The following is a 19,075-nucleotide window of genomic DNA, read 5'->3' as shown; positions in this document are numbered from 1 at the left end:
TCTCTCTCTCCCTCTCTCTCTCCCCTCTCTATTCTCTTCTCTCTCTCCCTCTCTCTCTCCCCTCTCTCCCCTCTCTATTCTCTTCTCTCTCTCTCTCTCTCTCTCTCTCTCTCTCTCTCTCTCTCTCTCTCTCTTCGAGGGGCATCTGTGTCTTTGTGTTTGTATGTCTGTCTGTGTCTTTCTCCCTTCGAAATAGTGTCTCATTGTGTAGACTGTAGAATGTGTACCACATATCTGTAGCATATACAAATAGCATTCATTGATTTTAGACAGTTCTTATAAACTCCTTATAGAAGCCATAAGAATCTGTCTTTCTTCATATATATATATATTTAGCCAATGCTAGCCTCTGTCTCACTATGTAGCTGAGAATAATCTGCAACTCCTGCTTTTTGTTCCCACAATCCAGGTGCTGCAATTGCAGCTGTGCACCCCACACCTAACCTGGAATTTCTTTCTTTGTCATCTTCTCTGTTTCCTTTTCCCTAAACTTTCAACATGGTGATGTGAAAAATCTTGGTCCTAATTTAATATTCTATAATTCTGTAGGTTTGTCTATGGGAATACGTACAGACTGTATGCTGGAGTAATACTTTCTTCTATTTCCTCCTCCAAGTCTAATTCTTTTTACATTTTTTTTTTCTGGAAACTTTCCACACTGTCTGATAAGGACTTCCTCAAACTCAAGGATCTCAGATTGCTGGTTGTCTCGACTGTCTTCTGGGCACAGTTACCTCTCTGGCTCTTTAATGAGATTGCCTGTGCCCTCCAGTTCTGTGACTTTCCACAAAGCTGTTGTCTCTGTCCTTCCCTACCCCAGCCAAGCCTATCTTCTGGGATTGAGTCTTGTTTTCTGAGTGATGCCCAGTTTCATATATATTCCATTATTTGAGTATGTCGCCTAGCACTTCAAAGGCTACATCACTAAGAGAAGATGTAAAGGCAGAAGGATGTGTAGACTTCGTGTCACAGCTTCAGTAGCCTTTGTCCTACACACGTGATGCACACTTACCACCTGAGGTCTTCATTAACACTTCAAATGTCTCTTTTGGCCCTTCCCTGTTTCTAGACTCCTGTTTTGTGCTCTTGTGCTTGGGAAACAATGCACCAATAGTTTTAACTCATCATAGGAGATCAAACGTTTGGTGCTTTAGTAGTTTGCCAATTTTTCAATTTCTCACCTGGTTTTATAGCTTGGTTGGTTGATGTCTTAGTTGGGTTTTGGTTTGGGTTTTTTCAACTTGACACAAGTTAGAGTCACCCAAGAAGAGGGAACTACAATTAAGAAAATGCCCTCATAAGATTGGCTTCTAGAGAATGCTATGAGCATTTTCTCTTTCTTTGGGGGTGGTGGTCAGGGGATCAAGGGTTTGCCTTGGCTCATAGATGTTAGCAATACTGTCCCTCATGGCAGATAAGCCACAGTGGCAGGAATGTGAGGTCACTGGTCACGCATCAGTCAGGAAACATAGAAGACAAGTGGGACTCACCTATAAAACCTTAAGGCCCACCCTCTATCTCTCTGATCCCCAATGACTCAGTTCCCTGTCAGTGCTCTGTCTCCTAAAGATGCCTTATCCTTCTAAAACAGGCCCCATAGGTGGGCATGAAGTATTCAAACATACTAGGGTATTAGTGACATTTCACATTTCAACCCCAACACTTTGCAAACAGAAAAATGCCAGCCCCTCCTTGTGGTGCCTTGAACAGCTTGTGACTGTAACAACCTGAGTCACCACAACCAGACAGACTCTGTATTAGAATTCATCCACCTCAGACAGCGAGGAGTTGAGGATGATGTCCTGATCCTGAAACTTGAAACAACTTCTTGAAGCAGGAGTAGGAACCAGTAGCTGCCATCAGGTCGCATGTCGGCCAATGGAATCTGGTCAAGCTGGAACCGCTAAGAGCACATTTCTTCACTTTTTGTGCATGTCTTGTGCACATGCCCAGTAGAGAAGATATGGATGTCCATCAGGACAAGGGAACCCACAAACTCAAACGAGATGTGGTCCACCTATGCAGTGCATCCACAGTAAGACCACTTTCTTCCTGAAGCTCCCTCTTAGCCCCATCCTCAGTGGTCTCTCCCTTCCTCGACTTCCCCAAAGCCATTCCAACAGTCTGCACCGAAGCAACCTCTTCTTCATGGACAGGAAAACTCACTGAGGCTGCAGCATCAGCACCAGGGTGTACAGCATGGAGGTGCCCATGGTCTCCTGGGTCCTTCATGCCCCAACCACACAGTTCCCCAAGGGCAGAGCTGTGGGGTGTTTTCTTAATTATCAACTGATGCTGTGGGTGGGGCTATCCCAGGGTAGGTGGTTCTGGGTTCTATTAGGAAAACAGGCTAGACCTAATAGGACCTAATAACCAGCTCTCCTCCATGACTTCAGCTTCTGCTTCAGTTCCTGCTACCAGACTCCTGCCTTGAGTTCCTATCCTGAATAGCCTCAGTGATAGAGTGTAACTGAGAGCTACAAAGTGAAATTAGCCCTTTTCTCTGTAAGTTTCTTTTGGTCATAAAGTTTATCCCAGCACTAGACACCCTAAGACCACTAGGCAAGGACTTCCATATGGTAAGCAACGTTCTACTAGCATTTGAAGACACTATAGGCTCTTAGCTGTTGACAAGTTTGACTAATCTAATTATTTTCCTTAAAGTTCTAAATGTTTAGAATGGTGAGTTTTGTTGCATGTATAGGCACACACCTTTAACCCAGCACTCTAGAGGCAGAAGCAAGCAGTTCTCTTCCTATGTAGACCTGGAGTAGAGCTCCAGGTCTACATAGGAAGCTCTGGGCCAACCGAGACTATATAGTGAGAGCCTGTCTCCCAAAAGGAGCAAACAAATTAAATGTGTGTGTGTGTGTGTGTGTGTGTATGTATGTATGTATGTATGTATGTATGTATATACATGTGTACACATATGTATATATTTGTGTGTATAGAAAGAAATGGTGTTTGGCAACATCTTGTTTTCTTTCTTGTGTGTGTCTGAGTGCACATATGTGTGTGCCTGCATGTGTAGGCCAGAGACTGATGTCCAGTTGTTTCCTCAGTCCTTCCCCAGCTTACTGACTGAGACAGAGTCACTCACTGAATCTGGAGCTCACCAATTCAGCTAGACTGACAGACCAACAAAGCCCACACACCCTGCCATTCCTGTGTCTCAGTGCTGGGTTTACAACTGCATGGTTGAGTTCAGTTCCTAGTTTACCTGTGGGCATTAGAGATACACGCTCAGGTCCCCATGGTTGTGAAACAAGCATCTTATCAACTGAGCCATCCTTCTAGTCTGGCGCCATCTTGTATGGGCCCATTCAGCCTGACACTTTGAAAATTTCAAATATCCTTGAAATCTTTTAGAATTCCTTCTCTATCTCCTTTACTTTCTCTGTCACACAGACGCTTGGTGCTGGGAGGCTGAGATCTTTTCTACCTCCCATTGTTTGGTTTTCTGTTTTAGTTTGGTTTTGTTTTATTTTATTGTGCTTTCAGGGGACATCTTTGACTTGACTCATGGACACTTGAGTTAGAAATTTTCACCATTTAAAATTTATCAGGTTTTTAAATAGACTATTTTTGGCAGGTATTATTATTATTATTATTATTATTATTATTATTATTATTATTTGTTTTTCAAGACAGGGTTTCTCTGAATAGCCTTGGCTGTCCTGGAACTCACTCTGTAGACCTTGAACTCAGAACCACCTGCCTCTGCCTCCCAAGTGCTGGGATTAAAGGCATGTGCCACCACTGCCCATTGCCTGGCCAGGTATTATTGTTTAACTGACTATCTCAGTGCCCTCTAATAACAGACTAACTGCTCATTAAATGGTTGCCAGCATCCTACATTATCAGGTCGTGTCACTCTTGTCTCCTCATCTTTTTACCTGCAGTGGAGAAAAAGGTTTTTCATTGTCATGCTATGGTTTTAACTCCTGGGGTGTGATGTCACCATCCATGCAGCTGCCCTAAACACTGAGTATAAATAAAAATTATAAATTTAAAGAGACAGTCCAGGTCCAAAAACCACAGCCCAGAACAACCAATGTGAGTCTCGTCATTTTACTTAAACACCTTCATGGTAATACTGTTTACATGATTAGGATCTTCTGGTTGGAGATATTTGGACAAATAATTTATATAAATAATGTGTCTTAAGGATACGTGCATGGACAGACACACACACACACACATGAGAGAGAGGGGAGAGAGAGGGGGGAGGGAGGGAGGGAGGGAGGGAGGGAGAGAGAGAGAGAGAGAGAGAGAGAGAGAGAGAGAGAGAGAGCGCTCCAGGACAAAGTCTTGAAAAGCTCAGGTTTGATGTTTGATGACAGAAGCATCGTATAGTGGGCTTGAATCCTATTGCCTTAACAGTGGCAATTCCCTTTTTACAGTTCAAACTTTTTGAGTGTGAAGTGTAGATATAAGGGGCTCTCCTTTGAAGCATGCTGGGAGTACCCAGTGATAGAGTATATACATATGACAAGGTAGAAAGAATTCACTAAACTTCAGCTAGTACAATTAGATGTTATAGAGTTAAGTGTTAATTTGTCCTTATATTTGTCAGGTGTGACATCTATTTTATATACCAATACAAACATACCAATACAAACATGCAAATACATTATGTTCCCCAGTATAAAAAGAAAATGTATAAAGATTTGTGTCCAGGATGCCAAAGACCCCACTGCAAGGCAGTCTGCCATGTTCTTCCCTGGTCTCTCATTATCAACTTTTCTATGGATTGAGGACCCCTGACAGAGACATCCCAGAGGAGACTATCTCTGGCTATTGCTCATAAAACTTATACTCCAGTTTTGTGCATTACATGGTGGGTCGGTGCTCTTACATGTCTAAAACCAGGTTCAGAAGATATAAAAACTCAGGTTCAGGAACAAATTAAACAAAAGAACATATTTCACAGGCATTGCTAATAGCTCAGACTACATCATCAATAAAGTTTGTTTTGCTGTCTCGGCAGCAGGGTCAGTTGCTGCCACCTTGTGGTCAGCAGGCATTTTCAAAATCAAAATATTGCAGTAAGATGGTACTACAAACTTATTCTTTTTAGTGAGACAGGGTTTCGCTATTCAGCCCAGGCTAGGTTGACAGCTCCCCTGACCCTGTTTCTCAAGTGCAGGGATTACAGACGTGGGCCATCACACAAGTCTCACTGAAAAGAATTGTCATTATATATGCTCGAAGAATGCATGAGATATAGAAATTGCTGTTATTTTTATATTGTTGCTAAAATTCCATTTCCAATTTTAAAGGATTAAATGAAATATGTCTGTGAACACTGGTCACCGGAACTACCCTTGAATGTATCATGAGTACTTATCCTTTAGCTACCCAGTGTGCCACGTGTGTTTCCTCATGTGAAGAGCAGTGTGCAGGTGGGAGACCAGCAGGAGAGCTGTAACTCTCAAGTTGCAGTTTCAACAATGAAAGAGAGCGGCAGTGAGGGTTTGGAAACAGCGAGAATCAGACAACCTCCTGTCTCCTTCTCAGGGGCAAAACCCAGCTCACAGCATTCTGACAGAAATGTCAGAGTCCAGCAAGTCAAAAAGTGGCCACCTAGATTTAACAAGAAACATGTATAGGGCTGGAGACATATAGCTCAGTGACAAGAGCATTTCTGGCATGCCTAAGGCCTCTCCAGTACTTCACACACACACACACACACACACACACACACACACACACCTAAAAACAAAAGATATAAAACTACATTTCTTCATATTATTTAAAAATGAACCTTAAGAAATGATTATTCTCTATATAGTAATTTAAATTTGATTAGTTGGAAATAATTTGAGCTAAAGGAATGATCAATAATGTGGATATTAGAAGTTTTTATTTGGACTTGACAATGTGGACACGGCCATTGGAAAGTACCCATGACCTTCGCAAAGCTTTCCAGCAACCACGTCCTGCATGCAAATACTGTGTGTGGGCTGCCCAGCAGATACACGTTAGCCTTGACTAATATTCGTATCTGACTCAAACCCAGGGAGATGAGATCACAGGGTGCACCACCATGACCAGGAAGCACACAGTTCTTTGTTAGAAAGAGGCTATGAGTAAATAAATGACTTGGCCTTATGGGTGTCCTGCACATATCTTCCTTTCTCGGGATATTGTTTCTTTATAGTACCTTACATAACTTATCAGAAGTGAGTGGTTAGTGTGTCATGTACATGATATCCAAGGCAGACAAAGCTCATGCTGAGGCACAGTGGCTGTCAGGGAGGAGACATCCTTAGGTCCCATGGCTGTGGTCTTAGGGTTTTATTGCTGTAAAGAGACACCATGATCAACCCTTATAAAGGGAAAAATTTAATTGGGGCTGGCTTACAGTTTCAGAGATTTAGTCCATTGTTGTCATGGTAGAAAATATAGAGGTAAGGTGCTGGAGAAGGAGCTGAGCTGTGCATCTTGATCCAAAGGGTAACAGGGGGAGACTGTGTCACTGGACATCGCTTGAGCATACAAGACTTCAAAGCCTACCCCCATAGTGATACACCTCCTGCAACAAGGTCACACCTCCTAATAGTGCTACTCCCTATGGGCCAAGCATTCAGACATATGAGTCTATGGGGCCATACCTATTCAAACCATCATAGATGTCATGATTCATTATGGCCTATTATGCCCATCAGGTGTAGTAATGAGGGAGAAACACAAACTGGAGGGTCTAGACTCATAGACTGCTGTGCATCTATTTTCTTCAGTTGAGTTACATAATTTTAAGGGACTTATGTTGAAAGGGGATTTCAGAAGTCTAAAAACACAATAATTTTCCATTCAATAAACTAAGAGTTTGAAAAAATTCATAGGTGTTTCTCATAAACTAAAATTAGATTTACCATGACTTGCCTATATGCCTCTCAAGTATTTACATCAGCACATCACAGAGACCCTTGCACATTGATGTTTATGATGGCACTGTCCACAGTAGGCAAGTGATAGAACTTACCTGTTTAAAGCATAGAAATGGATGCAGACAATACGATGTATGTGTGTGTGTGATGCATATGCATATACAATGTTTGTATGAAAATGTCCTGTGTGATGCAATACCACCATGAAAATACATAATGAAACTGGTGGCAAAAATAGTTTAAAATGGGATTTAGGGTTGATGAGATGGTTCAGCTGGGAAAAGGTGCTTGCTACTAAGCCTGAGTAGCAAGGGTTTGATCTGTTCCATGGTGCAAGGAGAAAACTGACTCCTGAAAGTTGCCTTCTGGTTTCTACCAGGCTCTGTGGCACATGTGTCTGCATGTGTACACACCAAACACACAAAATATAAACGTAATTTTAAAACTTGCGTAATCAATGACTGAATCGGGTTTTGATAATGTCATAACAATGATGAAACAAATGCATAGCTGCTTTCACTCCTTCTAACTCATTGTACAAATTGCTCTTATGTTTCTTATTATTCATAAGGATGTCTGCTCTCTCCTAGGAGCAGATGTTCAATGAATTGCTCACACGTCAAGCACCTCACCTTCTGAAAGATTTGGACACATACTTAGGAGACAAAGAGTGGTTTATTGGCAATTATGTGAGTATGTTTTGTGCTTAAAGAAAATATACCAGCAATTGTATTTAGATAAGTCAATGAACTAAAAACTTACTGAGCAAAAACTTTATTCCAGCCAGCCATGATAGTACACACCTGTCACCCCATCACATGAGAGAGGCTGCATAGCAAGTTTGATGTCAGCCTGGGCTACATGAGTCCCTGTCTCAAAATGGGAAGAAAGAAAAATGGGGTGGGGACAGGGCTGGACAATTACTCAGAAAATATAGTACAGAAAATCGAACACTAACCTTCTTTCAACTAACTCTTTACATGGATCTGACCTGAATGGATCTGAGTCATGAAGTACTTTATATAACTCTATACATTAATCTTTAGAAGCTATTCTAAGAATCAAAAGAAAATGAATGGATCTGTGTCACATACACACGAGTATATAAAGACTACTTGCTGCATTATTTTGTGCATGTGTATGTACATGTGAACTTGTACGTGGATATCTGTGTGTGTGTGTGTGTGATGTGGAGATCAGAGGTTGCCCTCCGTTATTGCTCATCAGACACTGTCCACATTGTTTTCTGAGACAAGATGTCTCACTGCCCAGTAGGCCAGCAGCTCACCAGTCAGGCTAGACTGGCTGACCAGTGAGTCCCAGGGTCGTTCCTATCTTTGCCTCCACAGTACTAGGATCACAAGCCTGAGCCACCATACCCAGCTTCTGTACTTGGGTTCTAGGTCTCAAACTTGGCTCCTCATGATGCTTGCACAGAAAGTACCTTATCAACCCAGCCCCCATGCTGTACTCTTTTGTTTTGTTTTTGGTTTTTCTTTTGTTTGGTTTTTTTGGTTTTGTTTTGTTTTGTTTTTTCGAGACAGGGTTTCTGTGTGTACCTCTGTCTGTCCTGGAGCTCACCAGGCTGGCCTCGAACTCAGAAATCCACCTATCTCTGCCTCCCAAGTGCTAGGATTAAAGGCATGAACCATCACTGCCCGGCTCTGTGCTGTACTCTTAATAACAAAGAACTACATTCAGTGCAAAGTAGTGTAATCTGAGCTCATAGTAGGAACATCAGAAAAATGAACACACACAATTTTCAGTAGAATTATTAGAATTATTAGTAGTTCTGGGCACTATTAGTATTTCATTTTTAACAATATTATTTATGATTTATACATTGTGAGTGGAAAAATCAGAAGTTATACTGATGTTACTAAGAATCAGGATCTTTGGTGTGGAAGAAAAGGAGACAAAGATAATCTAGTTTTCATAGGTATCTCCTCATACCCAGATTCTGGATGCTTAAATACTGAAAGGAACTTGAGGTTTGGAGGCAAATGACTTGATCTCAATTTGAGACAAGAAATATAGTGAGTACTTTTTCATACTAGAAGCAAATGAGTTACCAAAGCAACTGGGGTTAATCTCAAAAGGAGTTTTGAGTCATCTCAGGACTGGCTAGAAATGAAGTGATCTAGACTTCAGTGAGAATGTGAACAGCAGCAAATTGAAACAAGTCAAAACAAACAGGGGACAACTTATAACAACTTATACTGCATCCAAACATGCAACCCCTGCAACCAAGCTCCATGAATGCTGTAGGATGGAGTCCATTTTGAAAGAATGAAGTAGAATGTGAGAGGCTTGGTTGGAAGTACTTGTCCCACCTTTTCTATGCAATCAGTACAAGTCTCTCTTTGGAAAAAGCATTCTAGTCATAAATGACTACCATCTCTTGCCAACCTTGAAGAAGTAATGAGCCTAGCCAGTGGCCACCAGAAACCACCTGTGTCACAGAGGGATGCAGGTCAGATGCTATAGGTGTGCTTCTAGTGCAGGAACATCAAATCTAACTGATCTTAGTGCAGTTATGGGTGGGTGGAGTTTCCCAGCTTTTGGGGAAAGGCTGTACGGAAGACAGGAAAAAGTGTGTCTGTGGCTTAGGTGACTGATCAGTCTACCTAGTCCCTGTATCTCCCCAGCTTTCCATCACACTGCACAGTCCTTTCACTTCTTCCCACTTGCTTTCTATAACCTCTCCTTTTCGGTCCCTACTTTGTGAGTATTTCTCGGAACCCTTGACTTAAACAAACATTACCTCCTTCAGGCTCCTCTGCCCATGTTAGCTATTGCACTTGGCCTTCATCAGCCATTTCACTGTGTATTTGATAAATCTCTTCTAAAACAAAACCCCTGACTGGGGATGCGGTTCAGTGGTGTTTGAAGGCTCTGAGTTTGGTCCACAGCACGGCAAACAAACAAATAAACAACAAACAAATCTACATCAGAGGAGGGCATTGCATCCCAGATTGCTCCTCGCCATCCCTGACCCCTAGATGTGGGTATGACACACAGTAGGTACTTGATAACTATCTTAGTTGAACTGTAAACTCTCTACGCAGCAACATTTCTTAGATGACAGCAGAAGTGTGGAACACCAGCAACCAGCTCTAGTAAATTATGCACACACAAGCAAGCTGAGTCCACTTTTAAATTCCACTCTAGAGCGGGGCTTGGGGAACAGGCTGCAATCCCAGGCAGCCTGATCTCCAAAGGGAGCGCCAGTAAAATACGTTACACAGCGTCAGACTGCCTCCCAACAATAAAAATTAAGAAGTGAACAAATAACAAAACAAATTTAACTCCGCTGATGTGGTTTTGGGACCAATGTCACCCCCCACTGACGAAGCTCAGGTAGCAGTGAAGAACACCCAGCTGACCCAGACTTAGGATAGGCTGTACCTTGGCCAAGCTGAGCATTCTATCTAGGACTAGATGCCCATATAGTTATTTGTCTTGATGTGATTCAAAGACAATGTATTTTATGAAAATTCTTTTATTTGGAACTATAGACCCTGAAGGGATAACCTATGCACTATTTGTTCCTTTATACCCTAAAGCACAAAGGTACAAGGTACACAACATAATGAAATAATCACAGATCCCCTCACACACAGGTTATCTGCAGGACTAGTATAGAATCATCAGTGGTGACATTCAAAAAGGAACATGCCATTCTCAATCACAAGACTTAAAGTGTGTACACTGGACATGTACACATCTGGGATGAGCCCACCTTTTCCTACAGAGGGCTTTAGGAACAGATGGAAATCTCTGAGTTAGGTCAGGCTAATGGAGATTGGACAGGGCTTCAAAGTAGTATAGCACTGGACCATCTGCTGCCAAGGTAGTGTAGCAACTGGACCATCCGCCTGTCAAATGCATCTCCACAAAGTCACAGACAGTAGTCATTTAAATGTCCCTTGGAGATTGTGATGCTTGACAGCTTCCAATTTTATCATCCATATGTTCAGCTTTTGTACCAACAAAGAATTGTTTTGAAATGGAAAGGAAAGGAAATGTTCCCTGAGAGTAAGAAATTAAGTTCGCTTTTGGGATGCTTCTTTTAAATATATTCAAAAACCAAGTCTTTGTTTAAGCAGGTAACCTGGGCAGACTTCTACTGGGATATCTGCAGCACCACACTTTTGGTCTTAAAGCCTGACTTGTTGGATATCTACCCCAGGCTGGCGTCATTACGGAACAAAGTCCAAGCTATTCCTGCCATTTCTGCCTGGATCCTAAAGAGGCCACAGACAAAACTCTAGATGATTCAGAATCCGTCATCAGATGAGACCTCCATCAGCCAGCTAGAGGATCCGCATACTTCTCACCAATAGGACTCTTACTTTGTGGTATTCTGCTTGCTATGTATGACTCTTATTGTGGTTTTGTCTTCTTCTGTAGGCATTTAGTTTCCAATATTTCATTTTTTCAAAACTTTACACTTTTTATAATTACAGGGAAATAATTCACAATATATGTAGTTGCGCATAGATATCAACATGCATGGATGCTTTAGTTAAACAACACTAGTTTCCTGGCTAGTGTATCAGTCACCACAGTATCTTAACTACAAGTAATCATGTGAAATACAGATTTTGCAGATAGCTCTTCAATCAGCAAATTGCTACACAGAAACTAATGGACACCATAACGTTCACTAGCCACTACATGTTATTCAGGTATACACCAAAGTGTATAAGCTACTTCACAAAAATACACATCTGTCTGACATGTTACAAAATGGGTAATAAAAAGAAGGAACTCATAAAGATTAAAGGACAGCCAAGAAAAGTGATGGTGAAGCTTAATTTAAATTCGACAGAAATGGAGTAACAAAAAACTGACTAAATTCAGCACTGTAGAGACAATGAAAGGAGCTGTGACATAGAAAGTTAGATACCCCAGAGACAAAGGGACAGAGGGTTACATACACCTTCATAGAAGCAAGGGGAGGGAAGATGGGATACAGGGTTTCCAGGAAACAGGGAAAGGGGGTAACATTTAAAATGTAAATAAAGAAAATATCCAATAAAAAAAAAAACAGGACAAACAAACAAGAACAGGCTGGAGAGATGGCTCAGCAGTTAGCACGGACTGCTCTTCCAGAGGTCCTGAGTTCAATTCCCAGCAACCACATGGTGGCTCACAACCATCTGTAATGGGATCTGATCTTCTGGTGTGTCTGAAGAGAACCACAATGTACTAACATAAAATAAACAAATCTTAAAAAAAAAAAAAATCGTTGAAAATATAGAGAGAACTGAGGAAAGTCAATAGTAAAAAATATCCAGATTGAAATGTCAGCTGGAAGATACACAGGTAGCCATGAGCCTGAGAAGGTGGCAATACAATGGCATCAGGGAACTACAATGGCAGTGCAATCTCAAGACCAAATAAACACTGGAGAGACAGTGAATTTATGGGACCTGGGACTAACTGGGGACAGGAATGTAAAAGATGTCACTGTCCCCTTCTGTGGGGCCCGGCAGTCTCACATTGTGTATTTACTCAAATGAGCTGAAAGCATGTCCACACGTGTCCTGGATGCTGCTTTACATACAGATTCAAAAACTTAAAGACTTCAAAGACATCCTTTAGCCGGAAAAGCAGAAATAAACCTTGGTACATACAAGTCAGGGCTAGTAAGCCATGAACAGAACATAGGTGAGCCAATACAGCCCACGGCCAGGTAAAAGGGGTCTACACAAAAAGGCTCGAAGTATGCAAAGTATTGGGAAAAGTCAAATGATGTGGATGGTAGAGGATTTCCGAAGCTGCCCAGGTTAGTGGTGACATGGGCAAGACTGGTGGCACGTGGGCAAGTCTGTGGTAACTGGCTTTTAATTACTGACAAACTGTAATACACAACCGATTCCTGGGAGGGAAGATTTATGTGACCCTGCCTCATAGGCTCCATTGTGTTGGATCTGTGGAGCAGTATGTGACAAAATGACTGTTTACTTACTCGTGATGACTAAGAAGCAGAGAACAAGGGTGGAAAGCACCTCTCTACACAATCCTCTAAACAATGGGTCAGTGAGATGTCTCCATGGATAAAGACCTAAGATCAATCTCGGTACCTACATGATGGAAGCAAGAGACAGACTTCCACCTACTGTCCTCTGCCCTCCCCTTAAGCAGTGTGGCATTTGCACTTATACACAATACACTTTATTTTAAAAAATGTAACCATTTTTCTTAAAAGAATCTTCTAATTAGCAACATTATCCCCCAGGACTGTTTTGGACTTTTCTCATTTGGTATCTGAAGGCTGACTAGGATGTACAATGTGGCTCAAGCTGGCTTTGAACTCATTGCAATCCCGTTTCCATGCTGCTGTACCTGGATTCTTATTTTAAACTGTATTGATGGAATGCAGACTTTTGCTTTGTATGCTGATGCCATAAATGTTAATAGTTTGCTTGGTATGTTACAGCATGTATGCAAATACTAATAAAGATGATCTTATACTTTATGATGTTCAGAAGAACATATTGCTAAAAGGCAAAAAAATAAGAGAGAATAGGAGAAGAGAAAGAAATACATGTCCAGCTAGGTGTGCTCTTATTTAACATCTTTAAGAACATTTTCTCAGCCGGGCGGTGGTGGCGCACACCTTTAATCCCAGCACTTGGGAGGCAGAGGCAGGTGGATTTCTGAGTTCGAAGCCAGCCTGGTCTACAGAGTGAGTTCCAGGACAGCCAGGGCTACACAGAGAAACCCTGCCTCGAAAAACCAAAAAAAAAAAAAAAAAAAAAAAAAAAAATTCTCTGATTTAATGGGGGGGCAAAATTTTGTATGTTACTACACATTATATACAAACACAAAATGCATGACATTGATCTTGTGAATGAAATTTTGACATTGGTGGTTGTTAGAATAAAAAATAATCTCATTACATGAGTAGACATCATGTGATTAAAACAATCTATAGGAAAGAGTCTTTAGGGAAACATACAAGCAATGCTTTTAATGAAGGTGGTGGTGCCTCTTATGCGCAGGTATTTCCCTCTATATTACCTTCAATTAGAGACTATCCTTAATGGAAACAGAATATAGGAAAAGTAATAAATGGGGGGAAATAGAAATTCAAAAATAATAGTCTTACATATTTCTGTGATCAGTGTAAAATGTCATGCTCTATAGGGCAGTATTTAACATAACCATGTTAAGTCAGGCAGCCACTGAAGGTAAATCCCTTCTCTATAGGCTGCACCCCCAATCTTCTGATCCATCCACACCTTGACTCTACAGAAACTCCTACTGGCAAGTCACCTGTCTAAGACAAGACACATAAGGTATACTTAGTATGCATGTATGACTTGTACTAAGAAAATAAAACCTAGTTCATGATGGGTGGTGGTGGTACAAGCCTTTAATCCCAGCACCTGGAAGGCAGAGGTCAACCTAGACTACAGAGCTCCAAGACAGCTAGGTCTACGCCAAGATATCCTGGTTCACAAAGCCAAAAAATCCTGTTTCATAAAGGGGAAAATAAAAAGCCTACTCAGTTGGTCATGATATTAACAACTGTGGATTTTGTATGTTTTCCATTACTAATGGACTATGATGTAGTCCAAAGAAAGGACAATTGAGGACCCATTTTAAGTAACAAATCCCTATCTATTGCCAAGCAATATATTAAAAATAAGATGGTCCCATTTCTGTTCAATATTACATACTTCTTTGGGGAAAGAGAAAGAGGGCTAAAAACCATTACAAAGGGTGTGAAATACAACTTAATGATCACAAATATTTTTATTAAACCCAAGACATAATAATAGAATATTACAGGGAGAATCCAACTACATTTCATTAGAAGAAATTCAGATATAACAACACCAGAACCAATGAGCCTACTACGGGAGATACATTTCATACAGAAAAGTAAAGAGAAATTCACTGTGGGTTTAAAAGGTACGATTTCCAACAACTTAACTAAGCGACCTGGGTACTGTGATCACAAGGAGGTAGCATTAACACCTGCAGATTCCTGGTAGCCCTGTAGTGGGGAGATATATCTGATATACTCATATATCTTCAATATTATATCTACTGAGTCAGGAGTTCAGTCTCAGATACCTAAAAAAAAAGCACTGTAGGGTCGTGTCAACCATCTAAGAGTTTACCTAGCACCTTAGCCTCAGGACGTCTTGAAAAGTATGAGCTCCAATAATTAACAAATCTCTCATTTATAAATAAGTTTATTTATAATGATATTTACATTATAAAACAAAACACATAAAACTCACAAGTTATACAAAGAATCTGGTGTATAATAAAAACAGCAATATAGACTGACAGGCAAAATTTAAATGAAAAGTTAATAAAGACTGAAATAGCAAATAGACAATTTTACTTCTAAATTTCACTTTGTCACCCACACTGAACTGGAATTGAACAATGGCTTCTCTTCAGGTGGTCCTGTACTGGAAATCCTGGGAACTGATAAATTATATTTTGTTAAGAATTTAATGTTAATGACCTATTTCCATGCAGTACCTAATGCTACCTTAATTATGAAGTCACATCTAGTTTCCTTTAAAGTGAAGTAGCTTTAAGTTAATCTGTTCTGCTGGACTAGAAAAATGCTACCATCATCTGCTGATCTTGGTGATACAGCAGTAGGAAATGTGTGAGAGAAAACTGGAGCAAAAGTGACTGGGCAATGGTTAAGAGAAGCAAAAGTAGGAGAGGAAGCTGATGGTAACACACACAAGAGTAGGCAGAGTTAATGAGCCAGAGGTGCAAAGAAGGAACTGAGCCCCAGAGCAGGACAAAGGCTTCAGTTCCTACTCACTGGAAAACAACTTAGTGCCTAGCCAAACAAATGTGTTCTAACAGGAGGAGGAAGAGGACCTGGGGATGTTAGTAGATGGAATGCCACCTTTTGATTCAGGCTGAATTCTTACTGACATTGGTGAACATCTGCTTCAAATAGCAATAAAATGAAGACTAAACAACCTATACAGCTGCATTCTTTAACATAATAAAAACTTCAAATCAGACAGGCAAAACAAGACAAACATTGTCAAATAAGGCACATGTAAATCTACACACATTATCCAGTGAAAGACAATATATATATATGTATATATATTTGGAGGTAGAAATAATTACAAAAATACTGACATTTCTAAAGCATTAGCATATTTGTTACAAACAATCACCAACTAATCCCCATTCAGAAAACTGCTTTGAAAAATGATTATTCAACATCTTCAGGAAGTGAGTATCTGGAGAATCCAGTTAGTGGCAAAAAGTTGTCCATACTATGTGAAATGGAACATGAAATTATAAAAAGTTACAAATGCTCATAAACCCCGTGGTCGCTGTGATGTGAATGTCCTTGAATGCACCAAGTTGATATTTCCTCGTCAATCAGGAATTCCGAGCTCTCCTTTCACAGGCCCATTGATGTTTTTAGTAATGTGGCTATATCTGCCGGCACACTTCCTTCATCAGCTGCAGGGCAGAGAGAATAATGTGAAAGTAATGTAGAAACATCCAGGCTTCTAAGACGTATTTTCCTCTCAACCTTTTCTTCTCTTTGGTGAATTCCTACCTATAACTAATTCCTAGTTTGTTTCAGTGTCATCTCATTAAAAACCTGACCTAATCTAGACAGCTAAGTTATTTATTATGCCACTTACTGGTAACAACGTAAGTGTAAAGTCACACCTATTTCTTATGTTGCAACAGTAAACTACAAATGGCTGAAATGCAGCACAATGAATCAAATCTCTCACAAAATCTGAGACACAATCAAAACTACAGGAGCACTTTCATTTGCTCTATTCTCTGGTAAAAGATACATATGTAGACGCTCAACCCTGGACAAACTGGTAAGGAGTTGACAGATACCCTTTCCTTCAAGTGTATTCAACAAACTAAAGATAGCCCATAGTACTAAATTATCATTTCTCTTAAAACTAACAGGCATCCCACAAGAAAAATGTAGAGAAAAAAACTAAAGAGACTCTTTTAGTGTAAAGATACTATTAGAACAAAATAAAATCTAAAGTGTGAACTTTAGCAGTACGATCCTTATTTCAAAAAGTAAGAGGAAAAATATTAAAAGGGAACTGGATTAAAATTAGCTTAGCAGATAAGAGCACTGGTTGCTCTTCCAAAGGATCTGGGTTCAATTCAAAGCACACACATGATGGCTTACAACCATCTGCAATTCCAGTTTCAGGGGATATAATGCCTATTTTGGCTTCTGCATGAATGGCACAAATCCAGTATGCAACATACACGAAGGCAAAAGACCTGTACACATGAAACAAAATAAATGAACCTCACCAGAAGGTGGTGGCACACGCCTTTAATCCCAGCACTTGGGAGGCAGAGGCAGGAAGATTTCTGAGTTCGAGGCCAGCCTGGTCTACAGAGTGAGTTCCAGGATAGCCAGGGCTACACAGAGAAACCCTGTTTCAAAACAAAACAAAACAAAACAAAACAAAACCTCATTAAAAAACCTATTAAAAGGACAATCGGGAGAAATCTGAGTAGGAAATGTGATTATATCTAAAATGTTTCCAACAACTTAGAAAATATTTATCTAAACTCCTGAATGTAAACTGCCATAACTCTAAGTAACTGGTTCTGGAAGAGAGAGAGTCAACACACACTGTACCCTTCACAGCTGCCAGTCAATCAGTGAGCTTTCCTTCATTCTACGGTTTTAAGATTTTTATATAAAAATTTTTTGTAATAAAAGTTCAAAAGTATAATAAACCTGTTACTTTAAGAAAGAATCCCAGAGGCTGGAGAGATGGCTGGGTGGTTAAGAGCACTGATTGCTCTTCCAGAGGTCCTGAGTTCAATTCCCAGAAACCACATGGTGACTCACAACCATCTGGAATGATATCCAATGCCCTCTTCTGGTGTGTGTGAAGACAGCTACAGTGTACTCAAATACATAAAATAAATAAATCTTTTAAAAAAAGAAAGAATCCCACAATTTTTATCATAAAGCAATGGTTTCCAGTTAATATATAGCAAAGTCAACACGAAAGCTTGTTAAACTAGACTCCTAAGTATCACTGCCAGATTGCCTCAGCAGGTAAGTCTAGTAAGAGAATTTGGAAATCTGCATTTAGCTGCAGATCCTGAGACCAAGGCCAGCTCTGGCGAAACAGACTCTACGGTCTTTAGCTTTGCTGATTTTCCAAAGGTTTCATAAAGATTGCTGATACACACACTCATCTGCAAATATACACATCATTCACAGGGCAAAAGAACTCAGTGTGAGGAGGAAAGAGATTACATTCTCTAGATCTGGTGTCACTTTTTTTTTTTTTTCGAGACAGGGTTTCTCTGTGTAGCCCTGGCTGTCCTAGAACTCACTCTGTAGACCAGGCTTGCCTCAAACTCAGAAATCCGCCTACCTCTGCCTCCCAAGTGCTGGGATTAAAGGCGTGCGCCACTACCGCCCCGCATCACTTCTTTTTAAAAATTAAGTTGGACACAGCTAAAGATAAAATTATTGTAATTGAGACTAAGTAAATTACAATATTGTATCCTTAGTTTTATTGGACAAAAAAATAAAGTACTCCTTAGGGAGAAACAAAACAAAATATGTAAACACCTTTCCCAGAACAGAGGGAGGACATATGGAAGGAAGGCTGTGAGCTACCCAGTGTGCTTGGAAAGGAACTTGTGAGCTTAAGAAGTTCTTGTAACAACTAGGTCACCTTTCCAGCACCACTGGCACATTTCTAACTCTTGAATTTTAAACTATGTTAATATACTACTTGTTAAAAATTATACACATAAATAAAACACGCAAATTTATAGAACTTAAAATTATCATTTCCGACAGCAGGTAGAAACATGTCATTTACTTAAGGTTTCTTTCTAAGGCCCAAGTAATTCAACCTGACATAATTTTTAAGTGCATTTTACAGCTTATATTTTGATAAACATTTATTAAGTCAAAATAAAATTATGTAAGCATTATATATTTACATATGTAAGGGCTCTTAAAGTTATTACACTATAAAATGTTTTCAACCTTTGAGCCCATAGTATTATTCATTTAGTGAACAAATTATAAATTGTGAGTGAAGCTATAGATCCAAACTTGATTTTATTTTGAGAATATTATGGTGTCTATTATATAAGACAGAAGAGACAGGTGTTTTCAAAATCAAGTTTTGTTTTTT

General features: G+C 40.1%; 2 protein-coding genes and 1 pseudogene across 4 annotated transcripts in view; 1 reads left to right on the top strand and 2 right to left on the bottom strand.

Moving 5' to 3' along the window:
• Nucleotides 1-11,691, top strand: part of Hpgds (hematopoietic prostaglandin D synthase) — a 26,737-nt gene extending 15,046 nt beyond the window's left edge. Inside the window, exons 5-6 of one of the 3 annotated variants that reach the window (XM_031382076.1) lie at nt 7,484-7,582; nt 11,086-11,691. In XM_031382076.1, coding sequence (XP_031237936.1) covers nt 7,484-7,582; nt 11,086-11,193 — 207 coding nt within the window. In that variant the 3' untranslated portion in view covers nt 11,194-11,691. Of the gene's footprint in view, nt 1-7,483; nt 7,583-10,999 lie in introns of all 3 variants that reach the window. The other 2 variants (XM_031382074.1, XM_031382075.1) reach the window with 2 other exon arrangements.
• On the bottom strand, nt 1,758-2,317 carry LOC116099007 (annotated as a pseudogene).
• Nucleotides 11,692-14,653: 2,962 nt separating the features above from the next.
• Nucleotides 14,654-19,075, bottom strand: part of Smarcad1 (SWI/SNF-related, matrix-associated actin-dependent regulator of chromatin, subfamily a, containing DEAD/H box 1) — a 63,195-nt gene continuing 58,773 nt past the window's right edge. Inside the window, exon 23 of the mRNA XM_031384015.1 lies at nt 14,654-16,370. Coding sequence (XP_031239875.1) covers nt 16,309-16,370 — 62 coding nt within the window. The 3' untranslated portion in view covers nt 14,654-16,308. The remainder of the gene's footprint in view (nt 16,371-19,075) is intronic.

The sequence above is a fragment of the Mastomys coucha genome, unplaced genomic scaffold, assembly GCF_008632895.1.
Source record: "Mastomys coucha isolate ucsf_1 unplaced genomic scaffold, UCSF_Mcou_1 pScaffold20, whole genome shotgun sequence".
In the NCBI taxonomy this organism is placed as follows: domain Eukaryota; kingdom Metazoa; phylum Chordata; class Mammalia; order Rodentia; family Muridae; genus Mastomys; species Mastomys coucha.
This window is presented reverse-complemented; position numbering and strand designations above follow the sequence as displayed.